This window comes from Rattus norvegicus, chromosome 4, assembly GCF_036323735.1.
Source record: "Rattus norvegicus strain BN/NHsdMcwi chromosome 4, GRCr8, whole genome shotgun sequence".
NCBI lineage: Eukaryota > Metazoa > Chordata > Mammalia > Rodentia > Muridae > Rattus > Rattus norvegicus.
The window spans coordinates 156,650,401-156,673,554 of NC_086022.1; the positions used below are offsets into that span (position 1 = coordinate 156,650,401).

The window sequence follows — 23,154 nt, forward strand, 5'->3', positions numbered from 1 at the left end:
CACAGACACAGACACACAGACACACACAGACACAGACACAGACACAGACACACACACACACAGAGAGACACACAAGGCATGAAAGAGAGGAAAAAGAGAAAAACATTGATTAACATTTAATCTTTCTGAAATGACAGTTTTTCCCAGCACCAGATACTCATCATGATGCCAGGACAGAATCTGAGAGCACTCTCAAGATGTAGCTATAAATTAAATTAGTAAGGGGTTTATAAAGGCAAAACTAACAAGGGTATGTACTTAATGCTTAAGTGCAGCCAGCCACACATCCGGCCTACATGCAGAAAAGCACACATCTTTCATGCTGTCAGAGGCAAGCAAACTTGTTTACAGGAGTGAAAACACGTGATGTGTTATCTTACATAAACAAATCAGGTAATTCCAGGTATAATTCTCACATTCTAGGAATGTCATCTGTCCTAGGGCAAGTGGGGCTCACAGGTTAGAGCCATTTTGTTTTGTATTAATTTTTAAACTTTTAAACATAATATCCACCATTGCACAATATTCTATCTTTTCTGATAGTTTTTGTTTGTTTTCAGTATGTCTGGCAAATATGTGTCTCTTGATCGACATACCTTAGACATAACTGATATTTTTAAGTTAAAATGCAAAACTGCCTCATGTTGTTTTTGTTTCTTGTATTAGGATCTTCACACATAACTCGAAGCACTAAAATGTACAATAAATCTTGATGCATGTCCTGTTTCTCCCACACCTGGGTGTCTCTGACTCGCATGGTCAGTGTGAGAGACCAGACCAACTCCAGCCTGGGTTCAGGCTCCATCTTAGAGAGCCTGGCCTAAGGTTGAACTCAAGTTACCCAGCAAGCCTGCATCTAGCACTAGTTTCCTATTGATTAATTTGGGTTCAGAGGTCCAGCAATGAAATACATAAGTTTTATGTTGTTTTTCCTTTCAAACCCGGGCATATCTCTGTGAAAGCTCTAGCTGTCCTGAACTAACTTTGTAGAGCAGGCTCTCCTCATGAACTCCCAGAGATGTGCCTGCCTCTGCCTCCTGAGTTTTGGGGCTAAAGGCATGCACCAGCCTGCCAGGCATAAGTTTTATTTTTTTCATCCCTTACATGTTTCCATTGCATGCCCTTCTAGCATGTTCTTTCTTTCTACTCAATGCCTCACCATTAATGTTGATTCAGCTTATGCTACGCCTCACTCTCAAGCCAATGTCACAGGATCTTTGCAAAACTAAACAGCCCTATGACCTAGACTAGAAATTCTAATGTGGTTCCCAACTCATACTTAATAACCTTCCAAAGGAACCGAGCTGCGTCCCAAATACTGGTACCTCATCATTTTACACAATCACCTGTAGTTGCACAGGTTACACTTGGCCTCCTAGTAAACCGCAGAGATAGATGCATGCTTCTAGATGAGGTTTCTGTTCTAACAAAGACGATTCATGCACAGTGACTTGTAGCAGAGGAGTTTTTGAGCTTGCCCAGTTTCCACAGTCCCCTTTTATACACAAGACACAGAAAAGTAGATACTTGAATGATCAGAGCCAGGAGAACTTAAAATCTCCAACCTGGACCACTCTAGTGACTCTCAAATAAGAAAGGAGAGAAACGGAGATGCCACATCCCAGAGCGTGCTACTAGATTCTAAGTGAGTAGAAGAGAGTGAGGTGGTAAATGTCACACAATCATAGCAGAGTCATGCACGGAGAAGGCTTACTGGTCATTAAATTGAGAAAGTCTGCTCTAATTCAGACTAAGCAAAATCTGTGTCCTTGATCCTTTACCAACACTGTCCACAGATCCCCTGGCACATTTCGTGCAACTGGTGTAATTTATTTGAGTTGTGCTCAGGCCAGCACTGAACACAGTGACATTCACAGAGAACAAATATTCTATTTTGCTATTTGAACACCTTGGGCAGAGTTCTGTTTACAGAGAGGACTCATAAATAAGCCGCTGTGGATTGGAGGACTCTGGAAGCAGTGTTAAGGAAGAGGACAGCATAAGCCCTGTCCTCTTGTCTTCCTGTCGTCCTGTCCTCCTGTCCTTCCATCATGAAGAAGGACAGAGAGGCTCAGCTGTGCCTTTTTTCAGCTCTTCTTGCCTTCCTGCCTTTTGCTTCCTTGCTCAATGGAAACTCGTGAGTACCACCAAGACCCTCTTCCACATCATCCCTCCTCCAATCGGAAACTATCCATTTCCATTCACAGTTCCTTTCCCTGAAAAACTCACAAAATTCTTTTTACTTTTTAATTAACAATTATGTGTGTGTATATGTATATATGATTGCAATTATACACATACAATTCTTACCTGATTCTAGGTGATCTTTTTTCCAATTCTAAAGCAACCAGTGTTACTAAACTGTGTGGTATGATTTAGAATAGTATTCCTCTTATTACTGAACAAGGAGTGTCTCAAATCCCAATCATCAGAGAATTCTCAGGTGTTGAAACTATTTAAGCACTTTGTAAACAAGCATTTTAATGGGTTGGAAATGTGTAGCCTATGGTTCAACCATGAGACGGATGAGATGTCTGGCACATCAGAACCCTGTGGATGTTTGTGTCCTAAAACAATACTCTTGTTACGATCAAAGACTTTGGATTAAACTACCAATAGAACTTTTTATTTGATGGTCAAAATAACCATATAATTAGGATTATATTGTTGAGTGATTTTATTTGTATCTGTGACCAGAAAAATATATTTAAGGTGGTAAAATTAAAAAGCAAACTAGTGGTATTTTTGCATAGTGTGATATAGCAATGACTGGCTAGATTTGGAGGGCAAACATCCCTAATTATAGGAAAAGATAAAGAATGATTCCCACAGACAGACTTCGGCACTTGCTCAAGTGTAACATAGGTAAATTATGCAAGTTTGAATTTCACAGTCACATCATAAACCTTTATTTGAAAAGTACCCCAAAATAAAAAATAGGGTATTGAGTTATTTTTAAGGATTAAAATGGTAGTGAAAAACAATCATGATAAATTTCTATGAAAAGAACAATTATTCCTCCTGGATTTTCATTTAAAAAATAAACCTTTCTAGAACGTGCATGCTGGTTGCTTAGTGAAGGGAGTACATGCCATTCAAACCTGCCCTGGCAGGTATCACTGCTGAAGGTGGTGATTGACGAGCTAATAATTGTCTTGCCACTCTGCTGTGTGACAAACTGTGACACTGCCACACTGTCAACCTGCCATCTCAGACTGTTGAAACATGGATGGTAATGGTGACTGTGATGAAACTCCAGTTATAGACAATGACATCTGTCGTCAGCTGTCCGGAACCCCTTCCTTTCCAGGAAGTATATGGTGCTGGTCCCGTCCCAGCTCTACACCGAGACCCCTGAGAAAATCTGCCTGCATCTATACCATCTGAATGAGACAGTGACTGTGACAGCTTCCTTGATATCTCAAAGGGGAACGAGAAAACTGTTCGATGAGCTTGTGGTTGACAAGGACTTGTTCCACTGTGTTTCCTTCACTGTGAGTACTAAGTACCCGTCCTGATTTGTTTACATACTTATGCACATGCGTGTGAGTATGTACATACAATACCCATACATGTTTCAAAAAATGTTATTCTAGAAACATATCTGTGATCTCAAAACAATAGGATTTTAGAACATTTACCCAATAAACAAATAGAATACATCATTCCACCACAAAATGAGAAGTCAAAACTTGTCCCATTGAATTCCCTCAAAAAGCCCACAGACCAGAGAAAGAAAGGGTTCTCCAGTTCATAGCACTTCCTGCTAGTAAGTTAATAAACTTTCAAACAGCACTCCAGATAATTAGGTTCACAGCTCCTATGCATAATCCTGAGATCCTGAATAAGTGATGGGTTTCTTCTTTGGGACCTATCCTCAAGACATAATTCTTACCACCATTAATACATTATCTTATTCTCTACTTCAGTTTGAGAGTTAGAGCTAAGTTTCTTTTGTGTCTTAGAGGTAATTTTCAATGAAGATTATATTTACTCTGTAAAGATGACTGTGTTTTTGTTGTTCACATAAACTCCCATTGACTTACATAAAATCAGTTTTCTTTTCTTCTTTTTCTTTTCATGGCAATTTTTCCCTCCATGTAATACTTAAACAGAAACTGATGGTGCCTCCACCTCCATCAGAGAAAAGGTTAATGAGGTAATGTAAGAAAGGCAGAGGGAGATGGTGAAGGGTCTGTGTTCCTGTCGTTCTCAGATCCCTAGATTGCCCTCTTCTGAAGAGGAGGAGTCACTCGACATCAACATTGAAGGGGCTAAGCATAAATTCAGCGAAAGGCGTGTGGTGCTTGTGAAGAACAAAGAAAGTGTTGTCTTTGTCCAGACTGATAAGCCCATGTACAAGCCAGGACAGTCAGGTATGAAGCTCCACGGTGGGCAAAGGAATTAATACACCACCCTAAACATGGTGTGAAGAAGGCCTGGGTCTTTGGACCTCACTAGAAAATTCTTTCTCTTTTTCCAGTTAAATTTCGGGTTGTCTCTATGGATAAAAATCTACACCCCCTGAATGAGTTGGTGAGTTTTTTACCTATGGGTATTGGTGGGTTCTTCAAGACAAAATGTCACAGCAACATTCTAATTTCCAGCTCCTTCTGAGACATGGGTTAGCCCTTTTTTCTATTCTGTTCCTTTGCCACTTTATAGCCTCAGCTCTTCTACCATTGGCCATCCTATGGCTTCCTTATATGTGACTGTCCTTATTTGGACTCCATTTGACTGGATAAGTATCTCTGGATTGTCTTCATACTCTGTGGAGCCTTATACTGTATAGAACCTTTTAGGTTTTTCAGTCATTTCTTTTCTAGATTCTGTTACCATCCCTCAGAAATCTATTCCTAGTGTGACAGGGATATTTTTCACACAGTCTCTATTATTTTATAACCTCATATTTAACACTTGGGTTCTTCCCTAGATGAATTCCTCTAAGAATAAAATTGCATTTCAGTCTCCTGTGCTCTGTGCTTAGGCAAGTTGTGTGTATCTGTGTTAAATACTCTCTCCTATGAATAGAAGGTTCTCTGATGAGGCATGAGGGATGCTTTAATCTAGAAACATAAAGATAAATCAACAACAGTTGTCTTAATACTGCGTCCTCTAGCAGCACAATGATAGTGTGTTCTCACATGGGGCCTATGATGTGTGAAGCCCATGATTCCAAGTGTGTGGGTTTCATCTTGCACAGTGGGACTTAAGTCCAGTCAGACAATGGTTGGTTACTTCCTTGACATTTGTGCTACTATTGCTCCAGTGGTCATGTCTTACCTGGACAGTGATTCTCATAGTTTATAGGCTTCATAACTGGGTGAGGATGATTGTTATCTTCCCCCTCTGATACTATGCATCACACCTTCCAGCTGTATGGAAGCCAGCCCATAGGGGTGATGAATCCCGTCTGTACCAGCTTTACTGTAGAATATGAAATCCTAAATTGGACATCTAAATCCCATCCTCACCTCCCAAGACACCAAGATTATTGTGTCATGAGGAAAGAAAAACCGTAAGAGGCAGAGGTGAATCCTGTTAGATCCAGAATGCATGCAAGGGAACAATCCCTAACACAGCCTGGCGGCTGCACATATGAATTTACAGTTGCATTAGCATACACAAGCATATGCAGAACACTGCCATGGAGAGGAGAGATGGACACGAAGTCCAACCCCTAGCTGAGGAGCTCTTGTTAGGACAGCTACTGGGAGAAAGTCAGTTATCTTTACTAGGATAGACCCTGCTAAGTCAACCATCCTTCAGTGGAAGTCCACATGTCCAAGAATATATGGGTATGCAGCACAAATTATACTTAATGGATAGAAAAAAGGAGAGAACACTAATCAGGTATGTAGGGAAGGGCGGTAGGTCTGGAAGGGGTGAATATCATCAGAAAATACTGTAAAAATGTCTCAAAGAAATACTTAAAAATTAAACAAAATGTCAATCCACTTTTACTTACTTTCTCCTTTACAAATAGCAAATTACAATAGACACCATTTTTTGGAGATTCTAAAAGTTCTACTTATTCCAATAATCTGTTGTATAATTTTACCATGTATATATTTTTCTTTTTTCTACAATTTATTCTTCTCTCATACAAAACATCCTGACCATAGCCTTCCTTCACCCTGTTCCTCCTAGTCTCCCCACAACCTCCGCTTTGCTCCAGATCCATTTCCCTTCAGAAAAAAGTAGCCCTCCCAGTGATTGAATATGGCAAAACAAGATACAATAAGACTAGGTACAGACCCTCATATAAAGTCTGGGCAAAACAACTCAGTGGGGGGGGAAGGGTCCCAAGAGCAGACAAAGAGTCAAAGACACACCCACTCCCACTGTTAGGACTCCCACAAACACCCTGAGCTAAACCAGCACGGCATGCAGAGAATCTAGCACAGACCCCAGCAAGCTCCATGATTGTCACTTTAGTCTCTGCGAACTCCTGTGGGTCATGCTTTACTGATTCTGAGGGCTGCATTCTCTTGATGTTCTTGACCCCTCTGTCTCCTACAATCCTTCCTCCCACTCTTCTTCAGGGTTTCCCAAGCTCTGTCTATTGTTTGGATGTGAGTGTCTGCATCTCTTCCCATAAGTTGCTGGAGAAAGCTTTGCTAATGAAGACTGAGCTGGGGAGGGCACCATGAGTATAGCAGGATATCATTAGGAATCCTTTCATTGACTTTTCCCCTCAGTTAGTCATGTTTCATTCTACACTAGGACTCTGAGCCATCTAACGTCTCCTTCCTAGCCTTCTTTTTTTAAATTTTTTTAAATTTATTTTTTATTTTTTATTTTTTATTTTATTAACTTGAGGATTTCTTATATACATTTCGAGTGTTATTCCCTTTCCCGGTTTCCGGGAAAACATCCCCCTCCCCCTCCCCCTCCCCCTCCCCTTCCTTATGGGTGTTCCCCTCCCAACCCTCCCCCCATTGCCGCCCTCCCCCCAACAGTCTAGTTCACTGGGGGTTCAGTCTTAGCAGGACCCAGGGCTTCCCCTTCCACTGGTGATCTTACTAGGATATTCAATGCTACCTATGAGGTCAGAGTCCAGGGTCAGTCCATGTATAGTCTTTAGGTAGTGGCTTAGTCCCTGGAAGCTCTGGTTGCTTGGCATTGTTGTACATATGGGGTCTCGAGCCCCTTCAAGCTCTTCCAGTTCTTTCTCTGATTCCTTCAATAGGGGACCTATTCTCAGTTCAGTGGTTTGCTGCTGGCACTCGCCACTGTATTTGCTGTATTCTGGCTGTGTCTCTCAGGAGCGATCTACATCCGGCTCCTGTCGGTCTGCACTTCTTTGCATCATCCATCTTGTCTAATTGGATGGCTGTATATGTATGGGCCATATGTGGGGCAGGCTCTGAATGGGTGTTCCTTCAGTCTCTGTTTTAATCTTTGCCTCTCCCTTCCCTGCCAAGGGTATTCTTGTTCCCCTTTTAAAGAAGGAGTGAAGCATTCACATTTTGATCATCCGTCTTGAGTTTCATTTGTTCTAGGGATCTAGGGTAATTCAAGCATTTGGGCTAATAGCCACTTATCAATGAGTGCATACCATGTATGTCTTTCTGTGACTGGGTTAGCTCACTCAGGATGATATTTTCCAGTTCCAACCATTTGCCTACGAATTTCATAAAGTCGTTTTTGATAGCTGAGTAATATTCCATTGTGTAGATGTACCACATTTTCTGTATCCATTCCTCTGTTGAAGGGCATCTGGGTTCTTTCCAGCTTCTGGCTATTATAAATAAGGCTGCGATGAACATAGTGGAGCACGTGTCTTTCTTATATGTTGGGGCATCTTTTGGGTATATGCCCAAGAGAGGTATAGCTGGATCCTCAGGCAGTTCAATGTCCAATTTTCTGAGGATTCTCCAGACTGATTTCCAGAATGGTTGTACCAGTTTGCAATCCCACCAACAATGGAGGAGTGTTCCTCTTCCTCCACATCCTCGCCAGCATCTGTTGTCCCCTGAGTTTTTGATCTTAGCCATTCTCACTGGTGTGAGGTGAAATCTCAGGGTTGTTTTGATTTGCATTTCCCTTATGACTAAAGATGTTGAACATTTCTTTAGGTGTTTCTCAGCCATTCGGCATTCCTCAGCTGTGAATTCTTTGTTTAGCTCTGAACCCCATTTTTTAATAGGGTTATTTGTTTCCCTGCGGTCTAACTTCTTGAGTTCTTTGTATATTTTGGATATAAGGCCTCTATCTGTTGTAGGATTGGTAAAGATCTTTTCCCAATCTGTTGGTTGCCGTTTTGTCCTAACCACCGTGTCCTTTGCCTTACAGAAGCTCTGTAGTTTTATGAGATCCCATTTGTCGATTCTTGATCTTAGAGCGTAAGCCATTGGTGTTTTGTTTAGGAAATTTTTTCCAGTGCCCATGTGTTCCAGATGCTTCCCTAGTTTTTCTTCTATTAGTTTGAGTGTGTCTGGTTTGATGTGGAGGTCCTTGATCCACTTGGACTTAAGCTTTGTACAGGGTGATAAGCATGGATCGATCTGCATTCTTCTACATGTTGACCTCCAGTTGAACCAGCACCATTTGCTGAAAATGCTATCTTTTTTCCATTTGATGGTTTTGGCTCCTTTGTCAAAAATCAAGTGACCATAGGTGTGTGGGTTCATTTCTGGGTCTTCAATTCTATTCCATTGGTCTATCTGTCTGTCTCTGTACCAATACCATGCAGTTTTTAATCACTATTGCTCTGTAATACTGCTTGAGTTCAGGGATAGTGATCCCCCCTGAAGTCCTTTTATTGTTGAGGATAGCTTTAGCTATCTTGGGTTTTTTGTTATTCCAGATGAATTTGCAAATTGTTCTGTCTAACTCTTTGAAGAATTGGATTGGTATTTTGATGGGGATTGCATTGAATCTGTAGATTGCTTTTGGTAAAATGGCCATTTTTACTATATTGATCCTGCCAATCCATGAGCATGGGAGATCTTTCCATCTTCTGAGGTCTTCTTCAATTTCCTTCTTCAGTGTCTTGTAGTTCTTATTGTACAGATCTTTTACTTGCTTGGTTAAAGTCACACCGAGGTACTTTATATTATTTGGGTCTATTATGAAGGGTGTCGTTTCCCTAATTTCTTTCTCGGCTTGTTTCTCTTTTGTGTAGAGGAAGGCTACTGATTTATTTGAGTTAATTTTATACCCAGCCACTTTGCTGAAGTTGTTTATCAGCTTTAGTAGTTCTCTGGTGGGACTTTTGGGATCACTTAAATACACTATCATATCATCTGCAAACAGTGATATTTTGACTTCTTCTTTTCCGATCTGTATCCCCTTGACCTCCTTTTGTTGTCTGATTGCTCTGGCTAGAACTTCAAGAACTATATTGAATAAGTAGGGAGAGAGTGGGCAGCCTTGTCTAGTCCCTGATTTTAGTGGTATTGCTTCGAGTTTCTCTCCATTTAGTTTAATGTTAGCAACTGGTTTGCTGTATATGGCTTTTATTATGTTTAGGTATGGGCCTTGAATTCCTATTCTCTCCAGGACTTTTATCATGAAGGGGTGTCGAATTTTGTCAAATGCTTTCTCAGCATCTAATGAAATGATCATGTGGTTTTGTTCTTTCAGTTTGTTTATATAATGGATCACGTTGATGGTTTTCCGTATATTAAACCATCCCTGCATGCCTGGGATGAAGCCTACTTGGTCATGGTGAATGATTGTTTTGATGTGCTCTTGGATTCGGTTTGCCAGAATTTTGTTGAGTATTTTTGCATCGATATTCATAAGGGAAATTGGTCTGAAGTTCTCTTTCTTTGTTGTGTCTTTGTGTGGTTTAGGTATAAGAGTAATTGTGGCTTCGTAGAAGGTATTCGGTAGTGATCCATCTGTTTCAATTTTGTGGAATAGTTTGGATAATATTGGTATGAGGTCTTCTATGAAGGTTTGGTAGAATTCTGCACTAAACCCGTCTAGACCTGGGCTCTTTTTGGTTGGGAGACCTTTAATGACTGCTTCTATTTCCTTAGGAGTTATGGGGTTGTTTAACTGGTTTATCTGTTCCTGATTTAACTTTGGTACCTGGTATCTGTCTAGGAAATTATCCATTTCCTGAAGATTTTCAAGTTTTGTTGAATATAGGTTTTTATAGTAAGATCTGATGATTTTTTGAATTTCCTCTGAATCTGTTGTTATGTCTCCCTTTTCATTTCTGATTTTGTTAATTTGGACGCACTCTCTGTGTCCTCTCGTTAGTCTGGCTAAGGGTTTATCTATCTTGTTGATTTTCTCAAAGAACCAACTTTTGGTTCTGTTGATTCTTTCTATGGTCCTTTTTGTTTCTACTTGGTTGATTCCCGCTCTGAGTTTGATTATTTCCTGCCTTCTACTCCTCCTGGGTGTATGTGCTTCTTTTTGTTCTAGAGCTTTTAGGTGTGCTGTCAAGCTGCTGACATATGCTCTTTCCTGTTTCTTTCTGCAGGCACTCAGCGCTATGAGTTTTCCTCTTAGCACAGCTTTCATTGTGTCCCATAAGTTTGGGTATGTTGTACCTTCATTTTCATTAAATTCTAAAAAGTTTTTAATTTCTTTCTTTATTTCTTCCTTGACCAGGTTATCATTGAGTAGAGCATTGTTCAATTTCCAAGTATATGTGGGCATTCTTCCTTGATTGTTATTGAAGACCAGTTTTAGGCCGTGGTGGTCCGATAGCACGCATGGGATTATTTCTATCTTTCTGTACCTGTTGAGGCCCGTTTTTTGACCAATTATATGGTCAATTTTGGAGAAAGTACCATGAGGAGCTGAGAAGAAGGTATATCCTTTTGCTTTAGGATAGAATGTTCTATAAATATCCGTTAAGTCCATTTGGCTCATGACTTCTCTTAGTCTGTCTACATCTCTGTTCAATTTCTGTTTCCATGATCTGTCCATTGATGAGAGTGGGGTGTTGAAATCTCCCACTATTATTGTGTGAGGTGCAATGTGTGTTTTGAGCTTTAGTAAGGTTTCTTTTATGTATGTAGGTGCCCTTGTATTTGGGGCATAGATATTTAGGATTGAGAGTTCATCTTGGTGGATTTTTCCTTCGATGAATATGAAGTGTCCTTCCTTATCTTTTTTGATGACTTTTAATTGAAAATTGATTTTATTTGATATTAGAATGGCTACTCCAGCTTGCTTCTTCTGACCATTTGCTTGGAAAATTGTTTTCCAGCCTTTCACTCTGAGGTAATGTCTGTCTTTGTCTCTGAGGTGTGTTTCCTGTAGGCAGCAGAATGCAGGGTCCTCGTTGCGTATCCAGTTTGTTAATCTATGTCTTTTTATTGGGGAGTTGAGGCCATTGATGTTGAGAGATATTAAGGAATAGTGATTATTGCTTCCCGTTATATTCATATTTGGATGTGAGGTTATGTTTGTGTGCTTTCATTCTCTTTGTTTTGTTGCCAAGACGATTAGTTTCTTGCTTCTTCTAGGTTATAGCTTGCCTCCCTATGTTGGGCTTTACCATTTATTATCCTTTGTAGTGCTGGATTTGTAGAAAGATATTGTGTAAATTTGGTTTTGTCATGGAATATCTTGGTTTCTCCATCTATGTTAATTGAGAGTTTTGCAGGATACAGTAACCTGGGCTGGCATTTGTGTTCTCTTTGGGTCTGTATGACATCAGTCCAGGATCATCTGGCCTTCATAGCTTCTGGCGAGAAGTCTGGTGTGATTCTGATAGGTCTGCCTTTATATGTTACTTGACCTTTTTCCCTTACTGCTTTTAATATTCTTTCTTTATTTTGTGCGTTTGGTGTTTTGACTATTATGTGACGGGAGGTGTTTCTTTTCTGGTCCAATCTATTTGGAGTTCTGTAGGCTTCTTGTATGCCTATGGGTATCTCTTTTTTCAGGTTAGGGAAGTTTTCTTCTATGATTTTGTTGAAGATATTTACTGGTCCTTTGAGCTGGGAGTCTTCACTTTCTTCTATACCTATTATCCTTAGGTTTGATCTTCTCATTGAGTCCTGGATTTCCTGTATGTTTTGGACCAGTAGCTTTTTCCGCTTTACATTATCTTTGACAGTTGATTCAATGATTTCTATGGAATCTTCTGCTCCTGAGATTCTCTCTTCCATCCCTTGTATTCTGTTGATGAAGCTTGTATCTACAGCTCCTTGTCTCTTCTTTTGGTTTTCTATATCCAGGGTTGTTTCCATGTGTTCTTTCTTGGTTGCTTCTATTTCCATTTTTAATTCCTTCAACTGTTTGATTGTGTTTTCCTGGAATTCTTTCAGGGATTTTTGTGATTCCTCTCTGTAGGCTTCTACTTGTTTATTAATGTTTTCCTGTGTTTCTCTAAGGGAGTTCTTCACGTCTTTCTTGAAGTCCTCCAGCATCATGATCAAATATGATTTTGAAACTAGATCTTGCTTTTCTGGTGCGTTTGGATATTCCATGTTTGTTTTGATGGGAGAATTGGGCTCCGATGGTGCCATGTAGTCTTGGTTTCTGTTGCTTGGGTTCCTCCGCTTGCCTCTCGCCATCAGATTATCTCTAGTGTTACTTTGTTCTGCTATTTCTGACAGTGGCTAGACTGTCCTATAAGCCTGTGTGTCAGGAGTGCTGTAGACCTGTTTTCCTCTTTTCTTTCAGCCAGTTATGGGGACAGAGTGTTCTGCTTTCGGGCGTGTAGTTTTTCCTCTCTACAGGTCTTCAGCTGTTCCTGTGGGCCTGTGTCTTGAGTTCACCAGGCAGGTCACTTGCAGCAGAAATTTGGTCTTACCTGTGGTCTCGAGGCTCAAGTTTGCTCGCGGGGTGCTGCCCACGAGCTCTCTGCGGCAGCAGCAACCAGGAAGATCTGCGCCACCGTTTCCGGGAACTTCAGTGCACCAGGGTTCCAGATGGCATTTGGTGTTTTCCTCTGGCGTCCGAGATGTGTGCAGAGTGCAGTCTCTTCTGGTTTCCCAGGCATGTCTGCCTCTCTGAAGGTTTAGCTCTCCCTCCCATGGGATTTGGGTGCAGAGAACTGTTTATCCGGTCTGTTTCCTTCAGGTTCCGGCGGTTTCTCCGTTCCTAGCCTTCTAAGCAGTATGGGGCATAGGGTTCCTCTCATGGATTGGGCTTCAAGTTAGGCCAGTCATTGGTTGGCCGCTCCCACGAGCTCTGAGCCCCCATTGCCTCAGCACCTCTTGCTGGTAGGACAGGGGTGGGTCAAAGGCTTTGTGGCTGGGTTGGTGTCCCAACCCCACCACTGGGAGCCTTGTCTGGTCATAGAAGATGGCTCCCTATCCTCCATTACTTAGAGTCCTCACAAAGGTCACCCTCATAGATTCCAGGAAGTTTCCACACCACCCTCTAAATGTCTCCTATTCCATTCATCTCGCCCCATACTCTCCCCCTCCTTCTCTCCCTTCCTGACCGGATCCCTTCTGTTTCCATCCCCACCCTCCCTGAGTCCACCTGCAAAATCTATTATGTTTTCTCTTTCCAGGGAGATCCACGCATCCCCTAAAGCCCTCCTCATTACTTAACCTGTCTGGGACTGTGGATTGAAGTATGATTACCTTTTACTTTACAGCTAATGTCTGCTTATAAGAGACATCATGTTTGTCTTTCTATGTCTGGATTGCCTCAACTTAGATCATTACATCTAGTTCCATCCTTCATTTGTGTGTGTGTGTGTGTGTGCATGATTCTGCTGGACAATCCCTCAATCCCCTTGCCTACCTCTGTAGGCTTATGACGCTGTAAACTTTCCAGTATATGTTGTTTTGGGTTTTATTATTCTGCTGAAACACCATGACTATGGCATCTCTTATAAAAAACAAAAAAAGACAAAAACCAAAAATATTTCAGAGGTTTAGTCCACTATCATCATGGCTTGAAGCAGGTAGACATGGTACTTTAGGCACTGAGACTTCTACATCTTAATCTGCAGACAGCACACTGCGTAGCTTGAGCATTTGAGACCTCAAAGACCACCCACACATTTCTACCAACAAGATCACATGTACTTTGTCAAGGCCACACCCTCTAATAATCCCACTCCCTATGGGCCAAACATTTAATCACATAAATCTTTGGAAGTCACTCCTACTCAAACCACCCCAGTTGTTGACTCACTTTCTAGTACTTTGTGTGGCTGTGTAGTACTGTTTAGTTGTGTGTTTGTGTGTATGTGTATGTGTGTGTGTGTCTGTGTCTATGTCTGTGTGTGTGTGTGTGTGTGTGTGTGTGTTTGTATCTGTATATGTGTGCTAGCCAGAAGACAATCTGACAGTCTCAGGTGTCTGATTTAGGGTACCATAGAACCTGGGCTCTGAGTCACAGCCTCTGCCTGCCCTGAGACTTGATGGTCAGGTTAGGCTGCCTGGCCAGTGACCCCTCAAGATCTATCTGTTCTGCTTGCTTCTCCAGCTGGGATTACAGAAAATACTTGTGCCTGCTTTTTATGTGGATTCTAGGATGAAACCCAAGTTCTTATACTGGCAGCCAGAACATTGCCAACTGTGTCTCCCTTCCTTTGTTCACCTCCCCAAAGGGGAGTGGACATCATAGTTTCAACTCTTCCTTTTTAATTAGTTAATTTACAGCCCAAACACTGTTTCCACCCCCCAGTCCCTCCCTCAGAGTCCCTTCCCCCTTCCTTTCCCCTTCTTCTCTGAAAGGGTGAGGCCTCCCCTGTGTATCTCCCCCACCATGGCACATCAAGTCTGCCAGATTAATCTCATCCTCTCCCACTGAGGCCAGACAAGGTAGCCATGAGGACTGAGCTGCCAATCTGCTACACATGGAGTTGGGGATGTGAGGGGATGGAGGCTCATTCTAGCTTATGTATGCTCTTTGTCTGATGGCTCAGACTCTGAGAGCTCCCACGGTTGGGGTTTGTTGGTTCTGTTGGTCTTTACATGGGGTTTGTACTTCCTTTGTGACCTTCAATCCTTCCCCCAACTCTTCCATAAGTGTTCCTGACCTCCATCCAATGTTGTCGGTACCTGCATCTGCTTCACTGAGATGCTATGTGGAGCCTCTCAGAGGAGAGCACTTCCATTTTTATTTAGGGTAAATTCTCTTCCATGAATTAATCTTTTCTTCAGAATTTCATCAACTGCTCCTGGATGTTTCATATAAATTTTACTATCAGGTTGCACTTCTACAATCAGCCTTGGAGATTTGATTGACATATTTATAACATATATATTGATTTGGAAAGAGAATGAATACTAAACTTTTCTGTCTAATACATATATATCTACCCATTATTTTAGACTTTTAAAATATATTCCTTATGGTTTACAATGTTATTCTTAGGTCTACTGGATTTCTTAACTGAAATTAATTCAGTCCCTAAACCATACTTTTCATAAAAGAATGGAGTTTATAGAATTTATAATTTGTTACCTACATTTTCAGTGGAATTAAAATTTTTCAAAGTGTCCCATTACTTTTTATCATGCTGATCTTTCTGAATTCACTAGTAAAAATTACTGACCTTGGATTCGGATAGGTTTTGTGTGATGGTTATAAAGTGGTCTCCCTACTACTGTTTAGGTTCATTTCTTTGCCACTGAAAAATTAAAAGGAAGGAAAAATCTTGAGCACAGAGCAGACAAAATCAGCCACTGAAGAAAGGCTTTTACCAGAGGTCAAGACACACATACACACACACACACACACACACACACACACACACACACACACACACACAGAGCAGGCACATGGGTGAGAAGACTCTGTAGAAGGGGACTGGCAAGTCCTGTCTCTCTCTAAGACTGAGGCCTTTAAAGATCTTTGAGAGGTCTTCTTTCTTTAATTTATGGTTGATCAGTTTGATCAAAGACAGAAACTTTAGGGTAAATGTGTCCTGGTCTTAGCCTTGTGTCAGACTGGTCTACTACAGAGTTGCCCTAGTAGTAGGAGGTAGAGCCCTAAGGCATTTTTCTGAGATCAGGAGTGTGGGGAGGAAGCCAGAATTTCACCATTTTTATTATCTGTTTGTGGTTCCTCTTTCAATCTGTGAACTTGCCAGGAACTGGTCTAATTTTTCGTCCCTCAGTCTGATAGTAGCAGTTTTACTCCTTCACTCACAGTTTTTATACCTTAGTTTTCTTTGCTGGCCACATAGTCCGGGGCCTCAAGGATGAGATTAAAAGATATCATATGTAGGACTTCTGTGAATAGTTTTTTGCTTCACAAATTTAATTACTTTGCTGTGTCTATTGTTTTATTTTGTTTTGTTTCACCATGTAATTCTGGCTGACCTGGAATATTCTATGTAGACCAGGATGGCCTGGAATTCATAGATATTCACCTGCCTCTGCCTCTCTGCCTCTGCCTCTGCTTCTGCCTCTCTGCCTCTGCCTCTGCCTCTGCCTCTGCCTCTGCCTCTGCCTCTGCCTCTGCCTCTGCCTCTGCCTCTGCCTCTGCCTCTGCCTCTGCCTCTGCCTCTGCCTCTGCCTCTGCCTCTGCCAAGGTTGCTACTGTTAATGCATATGCCCTCATGCCTGTCTGGATCAAGTAATGTTCTTAAAGTGTATTAAGTCAACAAGTACCTCTTTTCCCCCCCTTGTTTCATCCTAAACTTATAAAATTCAAAGTACAATTTGCACATTCCTCCTCCTCCTCTTCCTCCTCCTCACCTTCTCCTCCTGCTCCTCTTCCTCCTTTCTTCCTCCTATTCCTCTTCTTCCTCCTCTTCCTCTTCCTCCTCCCCTCCTCTTCCTCTTCCTCAGTACTTAAAGGTGAAAGTTAGAACAGGAAAGGGAAGGTGTCTGTCCTACGTACAAATTATTTCAGAAGGTCAGGAAATAAGGCACACAGAAAATAGAGGGTATCTAGTGTCCTGAAGCCAGGTTACACTGCAGTGAAACTTTTCTCATTCCAGCTGAATGTAGTATTTGTCTATGAATATAAGCATAAGTTATTAAGAAGGCAGCTTAGCACCATGACAATTAAGCTAAACCAAAGTATCATCCCCAACCTCTGAACCCTTAGACTTAAGACTTCCTCAGTCATGGGTTGTTGACTGGGTTTTCAGTACCTGATATGAACTCCATCTTGCAGAACAAAATTCAAACCTAATCAGAGCTCGGTTGGTTGCCACCATTAAAGTTGTGTCCTGTAGGGAGCAGCACATATAGATAAAAAGATGGCGCTGACATCAGGTGGTCATTTGTGGTAAACAACCTTACAGCGCATGTGTTGGCATACCTCCAGCATCAACAAGGCTGGGGTGATATTCATGCTAATGAGGTATTTCATGCTCCACCAATCCCTAGAGGACAAAATTACAGCCATAGCCTGTTTTGTATATAAGGCTAGTGCCTTTGTTGCTCGGGGTCCCCATATCAACAATGAGGCGTTCCTGCAATAAAGGCTGTTGAGAAGAATCCGACTATGTTGTGTCTTCCTTGCCGGCTGAGGTGGGCGTTACAGTGTCCCTATTGCATGGGCACATCTTACCTGGCAGGTTGGTGTTATATATCATAGGGTTCTCAGCTGGATGAGACCATAGATGTCTGCTCTCCTGCAGCAATCTCTACAGTACCTTGTAGCACTGAGAAAGCTGCTAAGCAGGGAGGAAGCCACAGTATCAGCTTCATTTCTCTCCACCATTTATCTAAGGTGTGTGGTGTCTTCCACAATAGAATATTATCAACTAGTTACTGCAGGCAATCAAGAAGAGTAACAAGATTTTGGGGGCATCTCTAGGGCCTTCCTGACAAACATGTCATTGAGTAATACCTCATGCCTAGTACTGAGTCCTTTGTTTAGTGACCCTTGACCCTGAGGTACAGCATCATCTAGACATGCAATGCTTCCTCCTTCTACCTCTCCTTCTAACTTATGTTTCTTAATTCCTGTATACAGCAGTGAATTTCCACTTGGCTTTTTCACAGATCCTTAGTATTGGTTAACTTTCCTCTCTCCCTTCTCACACCCTCCCCTCTCCCCTCAAAATATTCCTGCTTTGGACATGCATTTTGTAATCTCCATACCATAAAGGCTCAGGGTGGGCCTCCCAGAACATCAGAGAAATCTTACTGATGATGTCCCTCAAATTTCTGTTTGTGAGTTCCAATCTATTGAGTGATTCATATGACTCAAAGAGTTCTAGAAAATATAATGAAAAGTTCTCTATGGTGGTGAATAGGCTTACAATTGACTTTCTAACTGGATATTATGTTCATCAAATTTTGGCTGAAAACCCTATTCTAGGGCTTATGCTATAAATCTATTGGATTTGCTGTGTGGGTGACATTTTTAAATCAGTGGTTCTTAGCCTTCCTAATACTGCCACCTTTTAATCCAGTTCCTCATGTTGTGGGAACCCCAAACACATTTTTTTGTTATTTTTGTTGCTACTTCATAAACACAATTTTGATACGGTTATGAATGGTAACGTAAACATTTTTGAAAACAGTTTTGCCAAAGGGGTTGTGACCTGCTGTTCTAAACTAACGTTGTTTTCCTTGTGTTTCAGTTTCCTCTGGCTTACATTGAGGTAAGAAATTTAAATGTTTCATAATCAGAGAGAAATCAATCTGATGAAAGTAACCTGATGGTGGAACGTTGTTGAATGTTGTTGGGTCAGCAGCCCTCTGCCATTCGAGATAATGAGTTTGCTATTTCCCACTTCACTGTTATTTCTTTTTCCCCAAAGAAATATAACCAAGGTCCCAAATGCTTCCATCACCAACACAGTGATCTTTTTTTTTTTTTTTTTTTTGGTTCTTTTTTTTCAGAGCTGGGGACCGAACCCAGGGCCTTGCGCTTCCTAGGCAAGCGCTCTACCACTGAGCTAAATCCCCAGCCCCCCAACACAGTGATCTTAAAAGCATTGTAATACTTAAAACTTTACTGACTTGGGAAATTTACACCCTCATTTACAGGATCCGAAAATGAACCGAATTATGCAGTGGCAAGACGTTAAGACTGAGAATGGGCTTAAGCAACTGTCCTTCAGCCTGTCAGCAGAGCCCATTCAGGGCCCCTACAAGATAGTGATTCTCAAACAGTCAGGAGTGAAGGAAGAGCATTCCTTCACTGTAATGGAATTCGGTATGGATTGGGAAAACCAAAAGGAGAAAGTGGGTGTCATAGGTTTCTGGTTATCATAGAATGAACTACTTTGGGTTTTAGGCTCGGTTTCTTCTGACTCTAGCTAAGGCTATCCATCTCCAACTTCCAGAAAGTTCTGGGATTTTTCAGAAGCAAATTACTTGTGTTCTTGTTTGTTTGTTAATCAAGTAGATATCCCTGTGGTTTGCAAGAAGTGATATAGCACATAACCACTCAACATTCTAACTTTATTGGGGGTGAGGACATTGCCTTAATAATGTGAAATCTCCATTTCTGGACAGAGAATGATCATTTAGGCAACAAGACAACACATTTCACATCTCTTCTCTGAGCATCTCCTCTCTCTCTCTCCCACATTAGTGCTTCCCAGATTTGGTGTCGACGTGAAGGTCCCAAACGCCATCTCTGTGTACGATGAAATAATCAATGTGACTGCCTGTGCAACGTGAGTTACCTGCTTCTGTCCTTTCCTTAAGAATGTACTCGGACACAGAAGATCCCTGGAATAATGCCTCATTTTAGAATATGTAGAAATGCTACACTTGTGTCCTTCCCCCACATTTCCCCTGTGGTGTTCGTTTGTGTCCTTTACTGCTCTGCATCAATCGCAGTGCAATCATTCGCTGCGTGCATTGCTGATATCAGTGGATAAAATCAATTGTTTGAGGCAGTAAAGACTTCCTGCCTTTGGAGACAGGAAGGGACATAATAAGATCCACTGACCCATGTGAAGAGAACATAAGCACTAAGTCAAGGCATCTCCCTGCCTTCTTATGGTGTGACAGAAAGAACAGAGAGACAAGAGCTTTCTGTCTGCCTCCACCCCAAACCACTGCCACCCAAGTTTAACCTTTAGGCATCTCAGCCTTCTGCTTGAATTTCTGGACTTGATAAATGAGGACCTTGCACTACAACCAATAAAAGTTCTATTTAAGTCTAGAACCATAAAGAAGGAACTTGCAGTATGTGCCTGAATCAAACAGAAGGCCCACACCCCAGCCTACATTGGCTTGTCATTCCAGTGAACCAGCTCAAAAACTAAACCATAGGACAAAGGCCAAGGACTGAGGAGGTGCGTTAAGTTCTGAGTCATTTCCCATCCTCCCCACTCATTTCAGCCCCATCATCTAGTAGCTGAGGATCCTGGTTTGGTTACTTAATCTTTTCAAACCACAAAAAGGAGAAAACCAGGTCTTCCTAGGTTCTTAATAGAGCCAAGAACCTATGTTTTATTGTTTATTAATACATTTATTTACACTGCTAATTCTTAGCATATACACTTAGAATGTGTGAGGAGGCAATGGTGGTCCACGTTTGTGCCCATTATGAAACCACACAGACTCAGTGAGAAGACAGTGGGTCTCTTCTTTAGAAAGACCCTGGGTCTCTGTGAATTTATCTTGTGACAGATATACCTATGGGAAGCCTGTCCCAGGACATGTAAAGATAAGTCTTTGCCATGGAAATCCAACCTTTAGCTCTGAGACAAAGTCTGCATGCAAAGAAGAGGACTCCAGGGTGAGTGAATCTGTTCAAAGGCCTTTTTTTTTTTAAATATCCAAGGTTAACCAACAGAAAAGCACACAGCAAAGATGAGAGGAAACACATAGCCAGATGTTGATAGAGGATGTTCTGGGACCTTGGACTGTAGCGCAGGGATGGAACAGTAGCCCAGGCATGTGTGCAATGCCCAGAAGACCACACTGACAGAAGTGACAATCCTCAGACCCACCACTGTTAAAGGCACATTTCAACAAGTTTACTTGGACACCAAATTTATTTTGAGCACATATTCATTATATGAAATAGTATGTTTACGTCATTTCTATACATGAGTGTCATGTATTTTAACTATATTCCTTTGTCCCATTGCCACCTCTGTTCTCTTGGGTCCTCATTCTTCTGTGTCCTCTTCTCTTCCTAGGTAACCTCCACTACTTTTGTGCCTTGTAGACTATTCTTTGAAGGTGCATTTTCATTAGCACATATAAAATATAAATAGATGTTCAAATCAACAGGCTTCTTTATGATATATTCATTCACTCATGTCATGTCCTTGATTACCTCCCTTAATCCCTACCCCATTCTTTCCATCTGTCCTCCTGCCAGACCCCTGCTCTTCCCAAGTAGAACCACTGTTTTGCTGTCTTTTGGTTCTGTTCTGTTTTACCTTCCATAGGACAGAAAGCATGCCCTGTTGTGTGTCAGAGTCTGGAATATTTTGTAAAAGGTGGTCATCTCCATATCCCTAATGTTCTCCTATTTGGTTTTGATTATCAGTTTATCTGGTGGACTCTCTTGTCTATGACTCATTTAAATGGCAAGCCATGCATGGGAGCATGTTTTAGTATACTGATATAGATTCCTTTTGTAGATTCCTGACAGTGGATCATATGGTACCTTGACCTCTCATTTTCTGAGGATCTTCTAGACTGACTTGGCTGTACTAGGTTGTAGCCTCACCCACAATGTACGAGATGGGTAGGGCATGAGGCTCTTCTGCTCACTGTAAGCATTAGAGAAAACAGGAATGTTAAACACAAGCTTGTCTCCTCAACAAAGGACACAAGACCACACCTGAACTATTACAGACTCTGCCTTTCTAGACTTTTATCCTGAGCAGTTTCTTGGTCAATAAAACCCACTGTTATGGGAGATGCCATTTGTAATTTACCGACATGTTTTCTGTAGAGCCAAGTGACTCCTGACTCCCACAGACTTTTACATTTATCTTAGTCATTCTCAGCAGTTATTGGCTACCTATAGCTCTTGATCTAGGTGTGGGGTTTGTGGAATTTCCCCTTTCCACCGCATTGGCAGGTTAACTTGTTTTACCATTATTTAAATCTTCTTCTGGCAAGCACATTGTTGAGATTTTTATGGGTGTCTTTCCCTGTTGTGTCTGAAGGACACTATTTTTGCAACAGGCATTCTGGTCTTTTATAATCTTCTGACTCTTGTTCTATGATTTTCCATGATCCTTCAATGTAGGGTTATGTTGGAGATGCATTGTTGGGGATGGGTAATCCTAGGCAATTCTGCATTTTGATGGGTTGTACATCTTCATGAAGGTCTCCATCTCTGGAAAAATAAGGTTCTTTGATGAGGTGAGACCCACATGCATCTGTAAGGACAAGACTTTAGTAAAGGACTATATTGATTAAGGAAAATGACAGTAGTAGGCTGCTGTCTATAGAGTGCTTTTGACTGTTGAAGTTATCCATTTCTTCTTAGTTTAACATTTGTATTTTGGATGAATGTAGAAATCTGTCCACTTCTTTTAAGTTTTCTAAATTAATTCGGTATAGGTTTTTGAACAACAACAGTCCAAATCTCTTCAATGTCTGTATAATATTACCCTGCATATTTTTATTCTATTAATTTGGGTCATTTTCTTTCTTTCATTGGTTAATTGTGCCAAAGATTAGTCTTGATCTTATCTTCTTAAATAACTGTCTCACTTTTTGTATTCCTTCTTTCTGTTCTACTAGTTTCTGCTCTGGTTTTTATTATTTCTTCCTATTTGCTAATACAGAGTTTGGATTGATCTTTCTTTTTTTAATGAATCCTTGATGTATATTATCAAGTCATTTATTTGTGTTAAATCTTTCCCTTATTTTAAGCAGCACTCAGAACTAGTTATATCTCTCTTGCTTTGAATATCTTCAAGAGACTTTTGTGTCATGTTTTTATTTTCATTTAATTCCAGGATTTAAAACTCTTTTTCTTGAGTTCTTTGATTCCCTCATTATTAGGTAGTGTGATGTTTGATTTTCATGAATTCATGCAATTTCTTTAATTCTTTGTGCTATTGATTATAAGCTTTATTGCATTGTGGTTAGATAGGGTGCACTGGGTCATTTTAACTTTTCTGTATTTTTCGGACTTTCTTTGTTTCTCACTGCATCATCTATTGTGGAGAAAATTCCTTTCACTACTTCAAAGAATAATTATACTTTAGTGTTTCGGTGGAAAGTTCTATAAATATCTGTTAGGGCAAAATGATAAATTGGTTTTATTTAATTCTGATGATTCTGCCCTTATTTTTTTGTCCAGATGCCCTATTGGAGAAATTAGGGTGCAGAAATCAACTATAACCACTGAATTGTGTTTCATCTGTGT

General features: G+C 41.0%; 1 protein-coding gene across 3 annotated transcripts in view; it reads left to right on the forward strand.

Moving 5' to 3' along the window:
• Positions 1-1,954: 1,954 nt before the first annotated feature.
• The window catches only part of Mug1l1 (murinoglobulin 1 like 1), a 56,417-nt gene continuing 35,217 nt past the window's right edge, over positions 1,955-23,154 (forward strand). For 2 of the 3 annotated variants that reach the window (XM_039107437.2, XM_039107439.2), the window contains exons 1-8: positions 1,955-2,137; positions 3,311-3,494; positions 4,217-4,376; positions 4,484-4,536; positions 18,434-18,454; positions 18,843-19,011; positions 19,393-19,477; positions 20,442-20,550. In XM_039107437.2, coding sequence (XP_038963365.1) covers positions 2,052-2,137; positions 3,311-3,494; positions 4,217-4,376; positions 4,484-4,536; positions 18,434-18,454; positions 18,843-19,011; positions 19,393-19,477; positions 20,442-20,550 — 867 coding nt within the window. In that variant the 5' untranslated portion in view covers positions 1,955-2,051. The remainder of the gene's footprint in view (positions 2,138-3,310; positions 3,495-4,216; positions 4,377-4,483; positions 4,537-18,433; positions 18,455-18,842; positions 19,012-19,392; positions 19,478-20,441; positions 20,551-23,154) is intronic. The other variant, NM_001037975.2, reaches the window with a different exon arrangement.